Consider the following 21,418-nt stretch of genomic DNA (forward strand, 5'->3'; position numbering starts at 1 on the left):
AAACTGCTCAGGAAGCTGTATCTGAGGATCCACGGGAGGAAGCCCGTCTGCACACACCTGCACTTGACTTAGATGATGAAACCCTGGACTTTGAGTCTGAACATAATGCTGAAATAGGATGAGATTTTGGGGGTAGGATGGGAGAGGGGTGAGTGTATTTTGCATATGGGGGTGTGTGAATCTTACCCCAAATGACCACAACAATTTTTCCCATCTCACCTGCTCATCCAGAACGTTTCCATTCTCTCGGTAAGAGGCTGACTCTTTGTCCCCTCCTCTTGAACTTGAGTGGGCCTTTGTAAGGATGGTGGAAGTGATGCTGTGTAACTTTTGAGTTGTCATGTGAGGTGACACAGTTCTCATGAGTGTCCCCATCTCTCTCTCTCAGGGTGTTTGCCGCTGAAACTCTGCCATCATACTTCAGGGTTGCTAAGCAGCCCCTTGGCGATGCCACTTGTAGGTGTTCTGCAAGTCCTAGCTGAAGTTCTAAAGGCTGGTATCAGCTGCCAGATATGCAAGTGTGTGAGTCTTCTGATAATCCCAGCCTCTACTTGTCCTTGGAGCCACCTCAGATGATCCCACATGGAGGAGAGGTGAGCCATCCCCACTGAATCTCCGATCTGGAATGACTCTGAAGGGCTGTCCCAGTCCCAGGGCTTCCCATGGGATTGACTGTGCATATGGAGAGGTCATGTATGAATATGGAGGTCGAGAGAGAGGCCAGGACAGAAGAGGTTAATTTTGGAGATACCAGAATGCACCTGGTTTTAAAAGCCTTGAGTCTGGCTCAAGCCATGAGCCAGACTCAAGCCTTGAGCTTGAGTATACTTTCTCAAGCCTATATACTTGAGAAAGTATATAGAGAGAAGGGAGTGTAGGGCTTAGCTCTGGAGCGCTCTGTCATCTAGAGAGCTGCCAGAGGAAGGGGAGCTAGGAAGGAGGAGGAGAAGTCAGGAGAAGAGGATGTCCCAAGGGAGAGGGCTGCTGAGAGGTGGAGAATAGGACCCTAAAATGTCTGCAAATGATACCCAGAAGGTCACTGGTGACCTGTCAAGAACAGTGTCAGTGCAGTGCAGGGGGCAAAAGCCAGGGGAGAGGTCTGGAGAGTTAATGAAAGTTTGGAGATAGAGACAGAGTGTAGAGAAGCAATGGGGGATGAATTAAAGGTGTGAGGGCTGGCCTTCCATGAGGATGGGGTCAGTTGTCAGACAGAGAAGGAGGACATAGATGCAGGCAGATTTGTGTAGAAGTACAAACACAGGGGCTTTTGCCAAAAGCCTTTGCAGAGGGCGAGCGTCACTGTAAAGGATTCCAATGCCGAGCCTCCTAGCCTGTATCCAGAGGGCAATCAACAGACCCACAGGGGAAGTCCTGACCTTTCTTTTTTGGAGTTCCTGCAGCTCTCACTCATTCTCTGTTGTCCAGGACTCCAGGCTTGTCTGAGGGGCTGTGGGCTCCAGAGCAGGTCTTGTGTCCATTTGTGTTCTCGGTGGCTCCAGGAAGTGCTTGGCTCCTAATAGAAGCTCACTCAGCACTTGCTGATTGATTGCTTGTCAATTTCGTCTAACAAACTGGAATCCAAGCAGCTTATAAAGAAATCACATAGCATCAGGGCTGTTAGAAGTTAACCCAGAAGAGAGATCAGAACTCTCAGAGCGAGGAAAGGGTTCTAATGGGTCCCAGAGGCAGGTGGCTGATGGTTCTTGGGAATTAACACAAACTACAGGTTTCTTGGTAACCAGGGGGCCATGGGCAGCTAGTCGTCGATTAAACAAGTGGTCTTTATTTTGTGAAATTTCTGGGTGTTGCTCCAAAATTAAAAAGAGGCGCTCCATCTAATGAACCTCCAAGTTCTTGGGTGGGGAGCCCTTTCCCCTTGACACTGGGAGGAGACAACCCCCTCCAAGAGCAGGAGCTGTGACATCCCTGCTCCATGTCAGGTCCAGATGGGGTCCAAATGGCTGCAGTGGTCCTCATTATGATGGTGTGGTGCCCTTGCTGTGTCCCCAGACTGGGAGGTAGGAAGGGCCAGGTCTGGCTCACACCTGCAGGAGTGGGGAAGCTGTTGGGCTGCCAGCAGGATTGGGGTGGGGTCTAAAGCTTGAAGAGGCAAGGTTGTAGAGAGCAGGTACCCATTCTGGCATGACAGAGGCCCCCTGCAGAGGGGTCACTGCACCCCCATGGAGCCTGGGCAGCTCCACCAGTGAGGTAGCTGCTCTGTATCAGACTCACAGACTCACTGTACAGCTGTCACACTTTCATGTCCCCACCCAGGGTTTTGCAACCACACAGGGATGAGACCCAGGACTGAATGATTTGTTAGCACTCACTTGGGGAGATGCAGCCACCCGCCAGCACTGCATTTACCAGTGACCTTTGACACTGTCCACAGCTGTGGTCGGCAGGCTACAGTTCCTGCAGCCAAGTCCTAGGCAAGTGGTGTGACCACTGCAGAAGGAAAGGACACAGCCTCCCTGTCAGCCCTCAAGGACTGGTTTTTATCTTTTACTTCACAGACAGCTTAAAATTGTTATGGAAGAACATTTTATTAAACATATTCAACTCACTTCCAATGAAATGCTTAATTTTTCATTTACAGTGGTGTCCAATGTTTGTCTTCTGTTCTTTTTTTTTTTTCTTTTCTTTCAAACCAGCACCAAAAAGTAAAACAAAAATACCATGGGTACAGTACGTAATGTAAGTTAGCTAATGGAAAATATATACATTTGACTGTGAAATGAAGAAAAGAGAACAAAGCAATGATATTACTGCCATTGAGGATCTTTCCCTGTGTTCTGATAATATCAAGCCATGGTCAACTGAGAGGGTTTCATTTGCACCAACGAAAATAGCACCATAAGATTGTGAGACTCTGTAGTTAGTAACACATTTGTGCAACCAAAAGGTACAGTACTTGAGTGACAGTACAGGGTATTGTTAACCATAAAGAAACATCACTGTTGTAATGACAGGGTTTCATTGTCTTCTGTACAAAGTGGAGCAAGAGTGCTATAATGGCTTCACTGAAATTGATCATTGCTTGTGAAGGGAACAGAAGGCGGGCTGGTGAATTTCAGAGTGACAGTGCCAGCATGAGCTAAAAGAGCTCAGAAAGACCCAAACTTTGGGGAACCAAAGGGGTGTTTAACAATAACTGAATCAGTCATTTGCATTCTGAGGGTGTGGGGCCCTTGCCAGGGGCGTCCAGTTGATACCGTCAAGGTGGCCAGGGGGGAGATTCAGAGGCACCAGGCAAAGGGCTTGCCTCTGGGCATGTGCATATGCTTGCCCAGCTCAGGTGGGCCCATGGTTCCCATGCAGACAGTAAGCAAGGCTGCCCCGGCTTCCTTAGCTTGCTGCCCCGACTCTGCTCCTCAGCCCCCGAGGCTGAGAGCTTTCTGTTCATCTGTGGTAAAGTACAGCCCATTTGGGGCTGGGGGAAAACTGAGCCCTAGCTCCCCAAGACTTTGAGGGGCCTGGGGAGTCTGCTCGCGGCCAAGCCAGAGCAGGGAGGACAGCGTTCTGCACAGGCCCTGGGCAGCCGCTGGAGGTTACCTTGCAGGTGGGCTGCCCCAGCCTGGTACCCTCTGGGGTCTTTCCACAGAACATCTAAGGAGTTTTCTCAATACTTCTCACAGATTCAAGTGGAACTGAATAGATTCCCTGTCATCCCTACCACTTCTCTGCCTCTGGGGCAGTAAAAAATCACAAACCAAAACACAGCCCATAAGACGGGCTTGGGTAGCAGAGTGTTTCTTTTTCTTTCTGATTTAAGCTGACTCTAAAGTTGTGACATCAAAAACTCAAACACAGATACATAAACACAGCACCAATAAATCAAGAATCACTTGGAGATGATCCCATGGAGATTAGCCTAAGTAAGATCCCCTCTGAAATAAGGGAGGAGAGGGTGGGTTTCTCATGATAAAGTCCTTGAATATAAGCACCCATCAAAGGCCCACCGAGTTGGTCAGCAGACCAGACCTCCCAGCATGTCGGGTCCCCTCCTCCCAGCTCCCGGGCAGGCAGGGTCCTACCATCTTCTGTGCTTTCACAGAGGACACTCTTTTCATCTCCCTGGGCTCCAGAGAGGGCACAGTTCTGTTTTGAGGGGTGAGGTGTCTGTAGGAGGCAAATACCTTCTTCCGGATTTTCTGAGTGTCATTCTTGCCCCACTAAGACGGGTCAACAACGACAGCATGACAATGACGAACATTGCAAGGTCTGGGCCACGGGAAGGCTGGGTGGGTATGTGGCCATCCTGGCCACGGGCCACTCCTCCACCCATCCTGGCACTAGGCTGAGCAGTCCTGGAGGAAACCTGCCCCGTGCCAGGGTGAAGCGCCAGGCCTGAGCCTGAGTCTTCAGAGGTTCTAAGAAGAATCAACTTCAGATAGATGGACAAGGTTAATGGGAAGCCATCTCTAAGGTGCAAAGCTTTATGAAGTATTGGCTAGAACAGAGGTCCCCAGAAGCAGAGGGGGAGCCCCTCCACCCCTCCCAAAGCTGCCCTGAGCTCACCTCTATGCCAGGAAGCAATCCCAAGGCCAAAATTAGCACGTGCCTCCTCTCACAGCACCTTGAAGAGAGGCTCTTCTGTTTCCCTGTGTGGGGGACAACAGAGATCTGAAAACTAGATACGTCCCCAAACCCAAGCCCTTCTGGAATATTCTCCCCCACATAGGTGGTATGCAGAACTACACAGCCCTAGCGTCCTTTTTAATTCACACAGACTCAGACTCTCAGGCACAACACCTCCAAGGAAAAGCCGCGATCTAGAGAGCACGTTCCTTGACAGGGTGGAGGGGCCACGTGCTGGTGTTTGTGGTGTCAAGGGGGCTCCAGCAGCCCGGCCTCTCCAGAGAAGACTCCTTCCATCCAGGGTGTCACGGGCTTTCAGAATAAAGCCTGCTTTAAAGTAAAACGTCTCCGTTTTTGGATATCCTCCCCCTCCCCCGATACACCAAGCACTGGGAATTCAAACGTCAGAGGAAAGCCAAGACAGGGGCGTCTGTGACGTTTCTCTTGACGATTTCTGTCAGAGGTGTTCCCTTTGAGGTACGTGGAACCTTAGAAATTACAGCTATTTTGTGACTCATGCCTATTTTTTCCTTACCGTAGAAAGCCATCCAGTGGCTGTTAACAATATATTAAGTATAAAAGCACTAAGCAAACGTCAAGTCCACTCTCAGGTTCTAAGCAATTGGGTTCTTGGGACAGCCTCCTGGGTGAGCCGTGGTGTGCTTTGGGGGTCCCAGCCGCAGGACTGGTGTGCTCTCAGGTGGGTGGGCTTTCAACTAGCCATGTCGTCAGGACTCAGACCTCATGTCAGAGCATCGTGGGACCACTGGCCGCCTGTCATAAACTTGGTGGCGGCAGTGGCTGGCGCATCTTGTTCGCATAGAAGTCCCTGCATGTCTGGCAGCAGCGCTGGTACCACCGCATGTCCTGGCAGAGGTTCTTTTCTCGGATGACCCTGCAATACACTGTCCACTGGTCCCGTGTGCATTTGTAGGTCAGAGCAGCTAGGGGGACAGTGGAGAGAGAAAGCCCAGAGGTTATGGGTGGCCTGGGGACGTCATCATGTGTACACAGATGGCCTGTGGTCTGACATAGTCGGGGTTGCCCTTACCCATGTGTACACTGGAGCCTTGCACAGACCGGGGAAACCATGCCCCTGCCAGGGCCACTGTGGATGTGGCTTTCTTATACAAGGGACACACTCTGGGTCCAACCTGACCACTTGGCAGAGTTCAGTGGTCTGGCTGCCTCCTCAAGGCGAGGGCACTGCCCCCCCCACTTCTGAGCTAAGTGGTGTATACTGTTATTTTGTGGCGGAGAACGTTATCTGTTGGCATTGATAAAACAGAATGGCACAGGGCAGTAGATATCAAAGGGCCCACAAAAGCAAAAGGTCACAGCACAGGCAGGTAGTCTGAATCTCCTTCAGGCTCTTGGTAGTGCAGAGAGATGGTCCAGCCTGAGGGCATGCAAAAGCCTGGTGTACACCTCTGCAAGCTCAAAGACCCCCCCCAGTGAAGCTGCTTGGAAATTCCCTTCATGTTGGTGGCATTCTAGCATTAGGGAAAGGGGCACTGGGTGGGGAAAAAGTTCCCTAGGAGTTTCTAATTGGAAAAGCAGAAACTCTTTTCAATAGAATCATCAGATCAGTGCTAGATATTCTTCCTTTTGTGCCACCACTGGCCGGGGATGTGGCCTGGTAAAGGGCTGGGTTTGGAACACTCGGGTCCAAGCTGCTCACACAAAAGCTCCCTGCTGAATTAAAGACTCCAACCTGTCAACACCTATGTTTTCTTCTCAAGCATTAGCTTGAGGAACATTCCATGCACACATCACCAAGATTTCATGAATGACACCCCCAGATCCTTCATTTCCTGAAGGATGCACCTCCCTTTGCCTCCTTCATGCACAGGAATCCCAAAACACTTGAGGAACATTCTCCTGTGTTCCTCATTTGTTGGCAGAGGGGCTCAAGTGTTTGAGACCACAGTAAACAAACATCTTTTTCATGACAAGGATGAAATTCCATCTCTGAAACCTCAGATCCTCTACAAAACTGACACGTTAGCCTCTCCAGAACTCAAATAAGCCCCAAGGAGGGGGCTTTTTGGCTTATAGAACTCCCACTGCCAGTGGGGACTTGCTGGCCAGGGGATGCAGCAGCCCCAGGAGCTGGGGGCCAGCAGAGGCACTCACCGAGGCGAGGGGAAGTGATGGTGTTCACGTTGATCTTGTCATTGCAGACTTCTTGGTGGCACTGTTTGTAGGCTGCTGGCTTGGAGAGGGTAGGGCACTCATTGCCATGGCGTCCAGTGACCTTGTGCATGCACTGCACCACACGGGACTGCAGGCCCTTCCCACAGGTCGATGAGCACTGCCAGAGACAGGGAGAGCTAAGCTGGGGACAGCTGAGCTAGGGGCCCATCCCGGGCTGAGGGGCTTTGACAATGGCCTCACATCATAGCACCCTTGGGTCAGGCCCCTGCATGTCATTCCTATGTGCTAGAAATAATTGCAAGACAAGAGGGCTTGGCTGCATACCAGCTGCCTGATGGAAGACTGTTTCAAGATGTTAGGGACTGCATGTTTGTGCCTCCCCAACATTTACGTGTTGAAGCCCTAACCCCCAGTGGGATGGCATTTGAAGGTAGGTCCTTTGGGAGGTAATTGGGTTTAAATGAGGTCATGAGGGTGGGGCCCCCATGATGAGATTAGTGTCCTTATAAGAAGAAGAGAGATCAGAGTTCTCTCCCTCCACCACATGAGGACACATGACAAGTCAGCCATCTGCAAGCCAGGAAGTTGTCCCTCATCAAGAACCAAATATGCCAGCACCTTGGCCTCAAACTTCTCAGCCTCCAGAACTGTGAGAAATAAATGTCTTGTTGTTTAAGCCACCCAGCCTGTGGTATTTTGTTACAGCAGCCTGAGCTAAGACATAATTGTTGAAATATTAGTTTATGCTGGTTGCATTTCACCTCCCACCCTCTCATGCCTGTTCCAAGCAGAGAACCATCTGGGTTTTGAAATTCTCCAGTGAGCAGGGTGGCTTGCTGGCACCCAGGAGGGACTGAACCTGATGGCCACAGGGATCTCCCTGGCACTGTGTGCCACATGAGGCTCCTGGGCCTTTGCCCAGCCCTGGGTGTGGAGAGGAGCCCAATAATGATGGGGCTGAATTTCCACAAGCCTGGAGGGTTGGGGGTCAGAATTAAGTAAAGTTACAGAAAATGAAGAAGTGCAACCTTTCTTGCATAACGGACTCATGGACTAATATTGGGGCTAACAGTTTTAATTTAGACACCCAATCCCTAGTTGGCATTTCCAGCATTTGCAGATGTGGGTGTGCTAAAACCAAACCAATGTATTTAGTTCAGCAGACCATCCTGCATTCCCAGTGAGTGGCCTTTTAAGACTTTACTATGTGTTCTGTCTCCTGCTCTTCTTCCCATTCCTCTTCGGGCTCCTTTAAAGTGTGTGACAGGGAACCTGCCAGGTATCCAGCACCACTCCCCCATCCTGCTTGCTAGCCCCTTGGTCCTTGCTTGTTTTCCAGGGAGCCGTTGGAACCGTCTCTCCATTAAGTTGGTCTCCTCCCAGCCAGAGAGCCTGGTCCACATGTGTACTCTCTCCACCTGGGGTCCCCCAGCACACATGCTCACAACCCATGATTTATGGGGTTCTGAGAGCACTCTGCAAAACTTTAATAAAGCAAAGACCACAGGTGTAGTAGCCCAGCTGGAGTTAACACTGGCATCTCAGGGTAGAGAAAGGGGAGCAGGACCTTTCCTCTGAATGCCACATGTGGTGAGGATGCCAGGTGCCATCTGGATCATGTGCCTCCCTCTCTCCTCCCCTTGGGTCTGACCATGGCCTGTGCTGGAGGAAGGGCCTTCCCTGGGGGTCTGTGAGGGGTTACCCTGCACAGGCTCAGCGTGGATCCCTTCATCCATAAGAAGTGGCCATCAACTGCGCTCCCAAAGGGGCTTTTGCGTCTCAGGTGAATTCCTCTGCTTTCTAGTCTAACAAGCAGGATCACATTTTTTTTCACTTTAGAAGGATAAAGAGCTCAGAGGGCATGGTGCTCTGATGGGGCCCAGTCTTTTCAAATCACAAAAGAGGTAGGAAAACCATAAGTGCCCCATCGCCTCCGCTGCCAACGCCCCCACCCCCCTTGAGAGTCCTGGCGTGTTCAAACCAGAATGGGCTCTCCAGGACAGGCAAGGCTGTGTGCCTGGCTTCATATCCATCTTCTGGATAAATCCATCAAGGGCTGCTCACAGCCTTGAGAATCCTTTGTGTATGATAAACGCACATTGCTGGGTTCCACCCCAGACCTCAGGAGTTGGTACTGGAGCATTTGGAAATTTGAGGGGTGCTGCAGTGGAAGAATGATGTCACATGAGTAGGTTCCCACCAACTGGAGACCTGGAACATGGGACAAGTGTCATAGCAACGTGATTTCCACCTGGAGGGCGTCTCGGAGGGAGTGGCTTCAGGTTGGGATCTGCTGCATGGGATTACCTGGAGAGCGTTGAAAGGTCTTGATGTCCCAGACCAATCAATCAGTATCCCTGGAGGATGCACTGGGCATCAGTATTTTTCAAAGCTCTCCAGGTGACTGCAACAAGCAGCCAGAGCTGAGAAACTCTGACTTACCCTGAACTTCTTCCCTGTGTCCTGTGTAGGGTGTGAGGAGCTCTCTTTTCTTATGATGAAGTAGTCAAGTATTTGTATACAAATGTGTAATTAAGCAAGAACAGACATCCGCCTGCAGCCCCAACTGCTGAGTTTATATACAGGCGATAGGTGTGCTCAAATACAAGAGATGAAGCCTTTCACTCAAAATTATTCTAGGAAAAGAATAAGTTACCTTATAATTAAGTAAAAATAAAACTTCTCATAGTTCAGGGGTGAGGTAAGGGATACCCTCAATTATTTGTAGCAAGACCACCTGGGGGTTAAAAGAAAAAGGGACACAAAGAAATTTAACTCTCTTCTCCTGGAAGTAGAACACCATAATCATAAATGAGGGAGGATGGTGTAAGAAATTTTTAAAGATCTCTTGAAAAGTAATCTGGTAGGAATTGGTTCAAGATGGCAGAGTAGAAGGACATGCACTCACTCCCTCTTGTGAGAGCACTGGATTCACAACTAATTGCTGAACAATCATCAACAGGAAGACACTGGAACTCATCAAAAAGATACCCCACATCCAAAGACAAAGGAGAAGCCACAGTGAGACGGTGGGAGGGGTGCAATCACAATAAAATCAAATCCCATAACCGCTGGGTGGGTGACTCACAAACTGGAGAACAATTATACCACAGAAGTCCATCCACTGGAGTGAAGGTTCTGACCCCATGTCAGGCTTCCCAACCTGGGGGTCTGGCAATGGGAGGAGGAATTCCCAGAGAATCAGACTTTGAAGGCTCGTGGGATTTGATTGCAGGACTTTGACAGGACTGGGGGAAAAAGAGACCTCACTCTTGGAGGGCACACACAAAGTAGTGTGCATACCAGGACCCGCGGGAAGGAGCAGTGACCCCACAGGAGACTGAAACAGACCTACCTGCTAGTGTTGGAAGGTGTCCAGCAGAGGTGGTGGGGCAGCTGTGGTTCACTGTGAGGACAAGGACACTGGCAGCAGAAGTTCTGGGAAGTACACCCTGGAGTCCACCATTGCCCCACCAAAGAGCCTGTAGGCTCCAGTGCTGGGTCACCTCAGGCCAAACAACCAACAGGGAGGGAACTCAGCACCAACCATCAGCAGACAAGTGGATTAAAGTTTTACTGAGCTCTGCCTACCAGAGCAACACCCAGCTCTACCCACCACCAGTCCCTCCTATCAGGAAACTTGCACAAGCCTCTTAGATAGCCTCATCCACCAGAGGGCAGACAGCAGAAACAAGAAGAACTACAATCCTTCAGCCTGTGGAATGAAAACCACATTCACAGAAAATGAAAAGGCAGAGTACTATGTACCAGATGAAGGAACAAGATAAAACCCCAGAAAAACAACTAAATGAAGTGGAGATAGGCAACCTTCCAGAAAAAGAATTCAGAATAATGATAGTGAAGATGATCCAGGACCTCGGAAAAAGAGTGGAGGCAAAGATCGAGAAGATGCAAGAAATGTTTAACAAAGACCTAGACGAAATAAAGAACAAACAAACAGAGATGAACAATACAATAACTAAAATGAAAAATACACTGGAAGGAATCAATTGAAGAATAACTGAGGCAGATGAATGGATAAGTGACTGGGATGACAGAATGGTGGAAATCACTGCCATAGAACAGAATAAAGAAAAAATAATGAAAATAAATGAAGACAGCCTAAGAGACCTCTGGGACAACATTAAATGCACCAACATTTGCATTATAGGGGTCACAGAAGGAGAAGAGAGAGAGAAAGGACCCGAGAAAATATCTGAAGAGGTTATAGTTGAAAACTTCCCTAACACGGGAAAGAAAAAAGCCACCCAAGTCCAGGAAGCACAGAGAGCCCTAGGCAGGATAGACCCAAGGAGAAACATGCTGAGACACATAGTAATCAAATTGAAAAAAATTAAAGACAAAGAAAAATTATTAAAACCAGCAAGGAAAAAATGACAAATAACATGCAAGGGAACTCCCATAAGGTTAACAGCAGATTTCTCAGCAGAAACTCTACAAGCCAGAAGGGAGTGGCACAATATATTTAAAGTGATGAAAGGGAAGAACCTACAAGTAAGATTACTCTACCTGGCAAGGATCTCATTCAGATTCGATGGAGAAATCAAAGCTTTACAGACAAGCAAAAGCTAAGAGAATTCAGCACCACCAAACCAGCTCTACAACAAATGCTAAAGGAACTTCTCTAAGTGGGAAACACAACAGAAGAAAAGGACCTACAAAAACAAACCCAAAACAATTAAGAAAATGGTAATAGGAACATACATACCAATAATTACCTTAAACGTGAATGGATTAAATGCTCTAAGCAAAAGACACAGGCTTGCTGAATGGATACAAAAACAAGACCCATATATATGCTGTCTACAAGAGACCCATTTCAGACCTAGGAACACATACAGACTGAAAGTGAGGGGATGGAAAAAGGTATTCCATGCAAATGGAAATCAAAAGAAAGCTGGAGTAGCAATACTCATATCAAACAAAATAGACTTTAAAATAAAGACTATTACAAGAGACAAAGAAGGACACTACATAATGACCAAAGGATCAATCCAAGAAAAAGATATAACAATTATAAATATATATGCACCCAATATATGCACCTCAATACATAAGGCAACTGCTAAGAGCTATAAAAGAGGAAATCGACAGTAACACAATAATAGTGGGGGACTTTAACACCTCACTTACACCAATGGACAAATAATCCACACAGAAAATTAATAAGGAAAAAAAGGTTTAAATGACACAATAGACCAGAAAGATTTAATCGATATTTATAAGACATTCCATCCAAAAACAGCAGATTACACTTTCTTCTCAAGTGCACACAGAATACTCTCCAGGATAGATCACATCTTTGGTCACAAATCAAGCCTCGGTAAATTTAAGAAAATTGAAATCATATCAAGCATCTTTTCTGACCACAATGCTATGAGATTAGAAATCAGTTACAGAGAAAAAAAGTAAAAAACACAAACACATGGAGGCTAAACAATATGTTACTAAGTAACCAAGAGATCACTGAAGAAATCAAAGAGGAAATAAAAAAATACATAGAGACAAATGACAATGAAAAGACAATGATTCAAAACCTATGGGATGCAACAAAAGCAGTTCTAGAGGGAAGTTTATAGCAATAAAATCTTACCTAAAGAAACAAGAAAAATCTCAAACAAGCAATCTAACTTTACACCTAAAGGAACTAGAGAAAGAAGAACAAACAAAATCCAAAGTTGGTAGAAGAAAAGCAATCATAAACATCAGAGCAGAAATAAATGAAATAGAAACAAAGAAAACAATAGCAAAGATCAATAAAACTAAAAGCTGGTTCTTTGAGAAGATAAAGAAAATGGATAAACCTTTAGCCAGACTCATCAAGAAAAAGAGGGAGAGGACGCAAATCAATAAAATTAGAAATGAAAAAGGAGAAGTTACAACAGACAAAGCATCCTGAGAGACTACTACAAGCAACTGTATGCCAATAAAATGGACAGCCAAGAAGAAATGGACAAATTCTTAGAAAGGTATAAGCTTCCAAGACTGAAAGAGGAAGAAACAGAAAATATGAACAGACCAATCAGAAGTAATGAAATTGAGACTGTGATTAAAAATCTTCCAACAAACAAAAGCCCTGGACCAGATAGATTCATAGGTGAATTCTATCAAACATTTAGAGAAGAGCTAACACCCATCCTTCTCAAACTCTTCCAAAAAATTGCAGAGGAAGGAACACTCCCAAACATTCTATGAGGCCACCATCACCCTGATACCAAAACCAGACAAAAATACTATAAAAAAAGAATATTACAGACCAATATCATTGATGAATATAGATGCAAAAATCCTCAACAAAATATTAGAAAACAGAATCCAACAATACATTAAAAGGATCATACACTGATCAAGTGGGATTTATCCCAGGGATGCAAGGATTCTTCAATATACTCAAATCAATCAATGTGGTACACCGTAGCAACAAATTGAAGAATAAAAGCCATATGATCATTGCAGTAGATGCAGAAAAAGCTTTTGACAAAATTCAACACCTATTTATGATAAAAACTGTCCAGAAAGTGGGCATAGAGGGAACCTACCTCAACATAATAAAGGTCATATACGACAAACCCAGAGCAAACATCATCCTCAATGGTGAAAAACTGAAAGCATTTCCTCTAAAATCAGGAACAAGATGAGGATGTCCACTGTCGCCACTATTATTCAATATAGTTTTGGAAGTCCTAGCCACGGCAATCAGAGAGGAAAAAGAAATAAAAAGAATCCAAACTGGAAAAGAAGAAGTAAAAATGTCACTGATGGCAGATGACATAGTAATATACATAGAAAAACCTAAAGATGCCACCAGAAAACTACTAGAGCTCATCAATGAATTTGGTAAAGTTGCAGGATACAAAGTTAATGCACAGAAATCTCTTGCATTCCTATACACTAACAATGAAAGATCAGAACAAGAAATTAAGGAAACAATCCCATCTACCATTGCAATGAAAAGAATAAAATACCTAGGAATAAACCTACCTAAGGAAGTAAAAGATCTGTACTCAGAAAATTATAAGACACTGATGAAAGAAATCAAAGATGACACAAACAGATGGAGAGATATACCATGTTCTTGGATTGGAAGAATCAATATTGTGAAAATGACTGTATGACCCAAAGCAATCTACAGATTCAATGCAATCCCTATCAAATTACCCATGGCATTTTTTACAGAACTAGAACAAAATATCTTAAAATTTGTATGGAGACATAGAAGACCCCGAATAGCCAAAGCAATCTTGAGGGAAAAAAACGGAGCTGGAGGAATCAGACTCCCTGACTTCAGACGATACTACAAAGCTACAGTAATCAAAACAATATGGTACTGGCACAAAAACAGAAATATAGATCAGTGGAACAGGATAGAAAGCCCAGAAACAAACCCATACACCTATGGTCAACTAATCTATGACAAAGGAGGCAAGGATATGCAATGGAGAAAAGACAGTGTCTTCAATAAGTGGTGCTGGGAAAACTGGATAGCTACATGTAAAAGGATGAAATTAGAACACTCCCTAACAGCATCCACAAAAATAAACTCAAAATGGATTAAAGACCTAAATGTAAGACCAGACACTATAAAACTCTTAGAGGAAAACATAGGAAGAACACTCTTTGACATAAATCACAGCAAGATCTTTTTTGACTGACCTCCTAGAATAATGGAAATAAAAACAAAAATAAACAAATTGGACCTAAAGAAACTTAAAAGCTTTTGCACAGCAAAGGAAACTATAGACAAGATGAAAAGAAGACCCTCAGAATGGGAGAAAATATTTGCAAACGAATCAACGGACAAAGGATTAATCTCCAAAATATATATGCAGCTCAAGGTTACAAAAAACAAATAACCCAATCAAAAAATGGGTAGAAGACCTAAATAGACATTTCTCCAAATAAGACATACAGATGGCCAAGAGGCACATGAAAAGCTGCACAACATCACTAATTATTAGAGAAATGCAAATCAAAACTACAATGAGGTATCACCTCACACCAGTTAGAATGGGCATCATCAGAAAAGCTACAAACAACAAATGCTGGAGAGGGTGTGGAGAAAAGGGAACCCTCTTGCACTGTTGGTGGGAATGCAAATTGATATAGCCACTATGGAGAACAGTATGGAGGTTCCTCAAAAAATTAAAAACAGAATTACCATATGACCCAGCAATCCCACTACTGGGCATAAACCCAGAGAAAACCATAATTCAAAATGACACATGCACCCCACTGTTCATTGCAGCAGTATTTACAATAGCCAGGTCATGGAAGCAACCTAAATGCCCATCGACAGATGGATGGTTAAAGAAGATGTGGTACATATATGCAATGGAATATTACTCAGCCATAAAAAGTAATGAAATTGGGTCATTTGTAGAGACATGGATGAACCTAGAGACTGTCATACAGAGTGAAGCATGTCAGAAAGAGAAAAACAAATATTGTATATTAACGCATATATGTGGAATCTAGAAAAATGGTACAGATGAACTGGTTTGCAAGGCAGAAATAGAGACCCAGATGTAGAGAACAAACGTATGGACACCAAGGGGGGAAAGCGGGGCGCTGGCGGGGATGGTGATAGTGGGATAAATTGGGAGATTGGGATTGACATATATACACTAATATGTATAAAATAGATAACTAATAAGAGCCTGCTGTATAAAAAATAAATGAATAAAATAAAATTCAAAAAAGAAAAAAAAGAAAGACAAGTAATCTGGTAAGTGGCTATACCCAGAGACTGGGGGTCCACACCAGCAGGGTAAGTAAAGGAAATGGCCAAGGGTCCTAATGCAGTGCAAAATCCTATAAAAGTAAAGGAAAGTCTTGCCCATGCAAAGTCATGCCAACAGAGAGCAACATCATACCATAGCTTGCAAGGGAATATCCAATGAGAACAGTACATTCAGAAAAGGCGGCATCTCAGTGAACTGGGATGGCAGTGCCCTGTACACTCTGGCAAACAGGAGTGAGTGATGACGAAGACAGATGCTGCAAATATTAGGAGGCACTTTACAAAACTGCTTATATTCAACCGTTTTCAACCCCACAGAAACAGGAATTTTATCAGGTTCAACTTCAAAATATGATAAAGACAGAAAATAGTAATATTTTAAAATTAAAACATAATATATAAACTTTAAATATGAAATACAACTACATGAATAAGTTACATATTTTAAGTAGGCATTTGACTAGTCCACCTACACCATTAAAGACTTTTATATCTAAATTGGTCGTAAAATTTTTAAAAAGCCCTGCTCCCTGGGAAAGCATGTACGTGGGGCCTTATTTCTGTGACTACTGGGCACTTGGGGAAGAAGGGGCCATGTGTCCTGCTCTACAGACAGCACCAGCCCTTGTCTTCCCATCTTGACTTGGCTCACTGGCGCCACCTGCTGTGGGAGACAAACCAGGAAGAAGAGCGGGGTGTCCTCATAGTCCTTCCTGGAGAAAGGGTGCATCCAGGGTGGGTCAGGTAGTGGTGGGGTTTCTGGGTCCCCAGGAAACTCTGCACAGGCTAACAGAGAAGGATCTGGGATTATGGTCTCGTTCCCATGGGCCCCCCTGACCATGAGGTCTGCAGACTCTGCCGGCGGGGCAATTAGCCTGGCTGGGTCACTTCCTGCCCAGGAACACCAGGTAGGGTTTCAATGTCTTTTGCAGGTGTTGTTATTATTTATGTGAAATCAGAGCAAGGGCTCAATCCTATAGATCTACGAAAACCAAATGCAAAATTGACAAGGTCTCTGGCTGGAAAGGATCAATGACCATTGTAAAACTCAAGAGTTTGGGGTGACCTCAAAGACTAGTCTCCCCTCTGAAAGTTCTTAGCCTTGTTTAACATGTTCTGTGGTTGGGTGGGGGGAGAGCATTCATGACACCTCATGACACAGAACACTCGCATGCTTGTTCTGTCTGTAAGCTCACCTGTAGGATTCCATGACAGTGTGGAACATTCCACAACCATCCCAAGGGGCTGACCTTGGCCACTGAGCTTGATGGGGGTCAGTGTCTTGCCCAAGGTCACAGATTAGTGAGTGGCAGAGGAGCGACAGGACCCCAGCTGCCCCATCCCAAGGACTGAATTCCATCCTCCTGTATGAATTAGAGGTTGAACTGGATGGAGCTTCTATGGGAGGCCACGAATCAAAAAACCAGGTCACTGCCCAGCTCCACCATTTCTTCATCATCTTTCCCAGCCTGAGTCACTGGTTTTTAATTTTTCAGTCTGTAAACAAACCTGCCGCATGAGATCATGGAGGGTGTCTCCAAAGTTCTGCAGAGACTCAAGCGTCTGTCCTCATGGCTTTCCAACACCTCTGAGAGGCAGGGCTGGGCCTGGTGAGAGGCTGGGGCTGACCCTCAGCTGCTGTCGGGGCCATGTGAGACCCTGCAAACTCTGCCCCTGGGATTAGGTTTTACAGAATTTTAGCTGCAGTCCTGGGGGCTGCCATTCACACAGCTCTGGGCTGTGAATGGCTTGTGCTCACTTGGAAGAACCTTTGAAAATATCGGGTATTTGCTTAGCCAGCCCCACAGAGGCTGCTTCAGAGCATCAGGTGAGGAGACAGGTTACAGAGTAGCACGTACAGAAACCACCCCATTTTTTCTAATACCTGTGTGCGTGTGTGTGTGTGTGTGTGTGTACCTATATAAAAGTTTGGAAGACAAACCATTAAAAAAATTTACTGTGCTGTCATCTGTTTTGTAGGACTAGTTTTTCTCTTGTGTCTTCCCAAGCAAGATAGAATTACCTATGTAATTAAAAATAAAAGTGGAAAATTCCACCAATGACCCTTTGGTGCAGCTGCCACCTTCCAGGCCTGCTGCATTTTCATTTGAGCCGAGTTGGTGCCTAGCCTGCCCCTGGCCTAAAATCCATGCATAACTACCCACTCCTTGGCCGGAGTTTCAGCAGGACAGTGGCGACAGGACAGGCCTGTCAGTATGCTGCATCCCCCTTTACTAGCTGTGTGACCTCGGGCAAGTTACTTAACCTATACGAGCCCCAGCTTCTTTATTTGTAGCTTGAGGATAATAAAATCTTTTTTGCAGGATGATTTCCAGGATTAGAGACAGCTTAGAGCAGGTGCCTAGCAGGGAGTCTGGGAAGGACAAACGCTGCTACAATTATTAACAACAATAAGCACACGGCCAAGAGCAGAGAGAGCTGGCCGGGGGTCCCTGGAGGCCGGGAAGGCGCCCTGAGTCACCTGGCCTGCTTAGCTCTCCCTGGGCTGCCATGCCGGTCACCAGGCAGGTGTGGACATCCACCTTTGCCAGGAGCACAATTAGAGATTGATTTGGCCCTGAAGACACACGTGATTCCAGAGAGGCTGCAGGGCTGCATCCTCCTTGTAACCTGAGCTCGCTGCATTAAGGGTAGCACAGGCACAGACAATGAATCTCACCTCCGTCGGCCTCCCCTCAGCCTCCACTTTAATTCAACAGTGAGGAGACGGCAGTGTCTCCTGATAGCATCGAATTAGCCCCTAAGCGTTGCTGTGAAGTCATTTTTCAGGCTTTTAAAATCTAAGCAAATAGATGTATTAAAAAACAGATCTGGTCTTCTTTGAAGCACACTGTCACTGTTGGGTAGTTTTTTCAAGCCACTCATGACATTAACATTTAATGTGGTTCCCTGAGACTCAGGAAGCCAAGATAAAATGGAGCAGTAATAAATCCGCCAGGAAAGCTCCTTGCCAGATGACCTGGAATAAGTGCAGCCCCCTCTCCAGCAAGTGCCTGCAGCTGCACATCACACACAAGGTCTGGGGACCTGCCACCCATCCCATGGGTGATGATGATGATGATGATGGTGGTGATGGTAGTAGTAACAGCAGCAGGGTCCACCTTTTGCCTGCCTCCCGGTGCCGGGCACTGGGCTCACACCTATTCTCATGAGTCCTCATTAATCTTCACACTAACAGCTGCTGTGGCAGGGCCAGGTGCTCAGAACACAGTAGGTGCAGAATACATGCGCACAGACTGCAGGAATAGTGTCTGCGGGGCACAGCACCGCCTGCAGAGAGGTGGAGCGTGAGGCTCAGAGGGTCCACGGTCTTCCCCATGATGTAGCCCCCGGGCCTCCCATCCCAGCTGCTGCCCGGAGGCCTGCACTCCTCTGGAGCCACGCGGCTCTCCAGCAGGGAGGAACCAGGCCTCTGTCACCATGTGGAGGCCCAGCGCTGATGACATGCTCCACCATGGCGTGGACCCCCTCCTCTTCACTTCTCCCAGCTGTAAAATCACGACTATAAATGACACCAGATTCCAAAGGGATGTTTTGAGAATTAGCTAAAGGAAGTTGTAAAAATCTTGGGAAGAGGAAAACGTGACAGGAATATTTAATACACACATGAGCGTTGGCTCCTACAGAGTGGAGGACGGGCAGGGGCTCCCTGCACAGGCTCTGGGGTAAGCAGGAATAGGGTTAGGGTGAAATAATGCAAAGATGAACCCTCACTGCACAGTGTGCCCACCCTATGCTCTCACAGAGCCATCCTCTGAGGGGCCAGCCTGCCTCTGAGGGGCAGCATGGGACAGCCCCCCATGACAGTCAGGGGGGCAGGGAACCCCCTACGGGAACTCCGTTTTCTGCTCGTGTCTGAAAGGTACTAGGCTGGTAAAATGTCAAAAGCTCCTCAAAAGCATTTTTGACAGATTTCCCGCAAAACTTGGCACGAGCAATGCAAATCTCGGAAGCTGTTGAAACCTCAAATAGTAGGCTTAAACAATGATGAAAATCCCCACCGTCTTTGCTCCAGCCTTGAAACTGTAAATGCTTTCTTAGACACACACACACACACACACACACACACACACACGCACACCTTCCCCCTTCAACTCATACTTTCTTTCAAACTGTTTTTGAAATCCTCAAATCCTTGAATCCTATCCTCAGCCTTAGCTTTGGGCTCCCCTCAAACTCTCTGAATTCGCAGCCTGCTGACCTACAGGTTCTGGTTGGAACGTTATAGTTAGGGAACCAGAAGGCCCAGGTGACTCCCCATGACTTGCAAGGGCTGGCTATCCCAAGAGCTCTTATTTCTTGCTTCAGATGGGCGCCAGGAGCACAGAGAAGGCTACAGGAGCTGTCTCACTGCCTCCCCTCGGGCAGGAGCTGCTACCAGTTTCGTAACTTAGCTCTCCCAGCTTATCAGAGACTGTTTGAAAGACCCTCCTCCCCACCCCCCACCCCCCCCCCCACCCCCCGCTGCAGAAGGATGTTCTACATGCCCAGCAAATACTGCACAACCGTCTCCTGCCCTGAGCCATGCTGTCATCACGCGAGCCCCAGGTCAGGGCACGTGCTGTTTCATGGGGTCCACACCACATTCAAAGAACTCATCTCCTGTGACACAAATATTTTACAGGCCTGTGTAAGAAATGCAATTCTGATCAGAGATAAGAGACCTGTGACTGTACTGGATGATGATGGTGAAGAAAATGATGATAAAAATGAGCACCTATGCCAAGCACTGCACTAAGTGCTTTACATGGATGCCCTAGGAGGTAGGTACCCCTAAACTCATCTGACAGAGGATGATGCTGGTTCAAGGTTAGATGAGGTCACTGCAGAACAGGGACGTGCACCTGTGTTGTCCTGACCATGTGCCCTGCTCTGAGGTCGCTGATAGCGTGTGTTGAAACCAAAGTGTTCCTTAGGGATGACAGCTTCTCTGATTCAATGGTCATGTCTAGGCAGTGGTTAAAACTTAGACTGGCATGTGGGGGAGGCATCCCCACTCTCTGATCTCTCATTCCACACTAAGGCAGCTGATTTGAGGAAGGACACTAGGTGAATGGAGGGGCAGCAGGGAAATGGAGGGGGCAAAGGCATTGGCCTTTAGACTGCAGCTGACCCTTGAACAACTCGGGGGTTATTCTAAGTGTAGAATACGTATCCCCAGTTCCTCTGCAACTGAGGATGCAACCCCGGACCACGTACACTGTAGAATTTACTATTGAAAAATACCCACGTATAAGTGGACCCATGCAGTTTAAACCTACGTTGTACAAGGGTCAACTGCATTCAGTTCACTCCCATGCAGGCACCTCTCCTGGCAATTTCTGGGGACCCACTGCTCTACAACCAGTTCATTTCTCTCATCTGAGCAGGTGTGGGCCCTGGACTTTAACTCCATGACCCAGTGGCAGGCTCTGTTCACCCACACAAAATGCTCCAGACCAAGGGGGTATCTGCCCCCTCTCCCTCCTGCCCTACCCAGAAAAGTACTTAAGTTTGATGACCCTCCGTTCACTGCGGCTTACACTCCCAAGAGTAGTACGGAATGGAGGATTTGCTGATCCCTATCTGCATGCAGAGTGCTGACTGCCTGTGTTGTATGGTTTCACAGTCCCAGAAAAGGGCCCTAATGTCCCCAGTGTCTCTTATGTTTGCTCCTGGATGCTCAAGTTTCTTTTATTAAGGACTCAACTTTTTATTTCACAAAGAAGGGGAGACAACATGCATGATCTCCTATAGAGACAACAGATTTATACCACAGTGTAAATGATTAATACAAAGCCCTTGGGAGAGAAGGTTTTGATTGGTGGGCTGGAGAGAGAGTAGATAAATACTTGACTTTACAACAAGCTTATGCCTATGATGGTTAGACCTGAGGCATATAACAGTTCATCTACTTCC

General features: G+C 46.6%; 1 protein-coding gene across 1 annotated transcript in view; it reads right to left on the reverse strand.

Annotated features, from left to right (window-relative positions):
• Window positions 1–5,234: 5,234 nt before the first annotated feature.
• ADAMTS17 (ADAM metallopeptidase with thrombospondin type 1 motif 17) overlaps window positions 5,235–21,418 on the reverse strand; it is a 346,470-nt gene continuing 330,286 nt past the window's right edge. The window contains exons 21-22 of the mRNA XM_060003651.1: window positions 6,718–6,895; window positions 5,235–5,525 (exon numbers count right to left, since the gene is read on the reverse strand). Coding sequence (XP_059859634.1) covers window positions 5,359–5,525; window positions 6,718–6,895 — 345 coding nt within the window. The 3' untranslated portion in view covers window positions 5,235–5,358. The remainder of the gene's footprint in view (window positions 5,526–6,717; window positions 6,896–21,418) is intronic.

The sequence above is a fragment of the Delphinus delphis genome, chromosome 2, assembly GCF_949987515.2.
Source record: "Delphinus delphis chromosome 2, mDelDel1.2, whole genome shotgun sequence".
In the NCBI taxonomy this organism is placed as follows: Eukaryota; Metazoa; Chordata; class Mammalia; order Artiodactyla; family Delphinidae; genus Delphinus; species Delphinus delphis.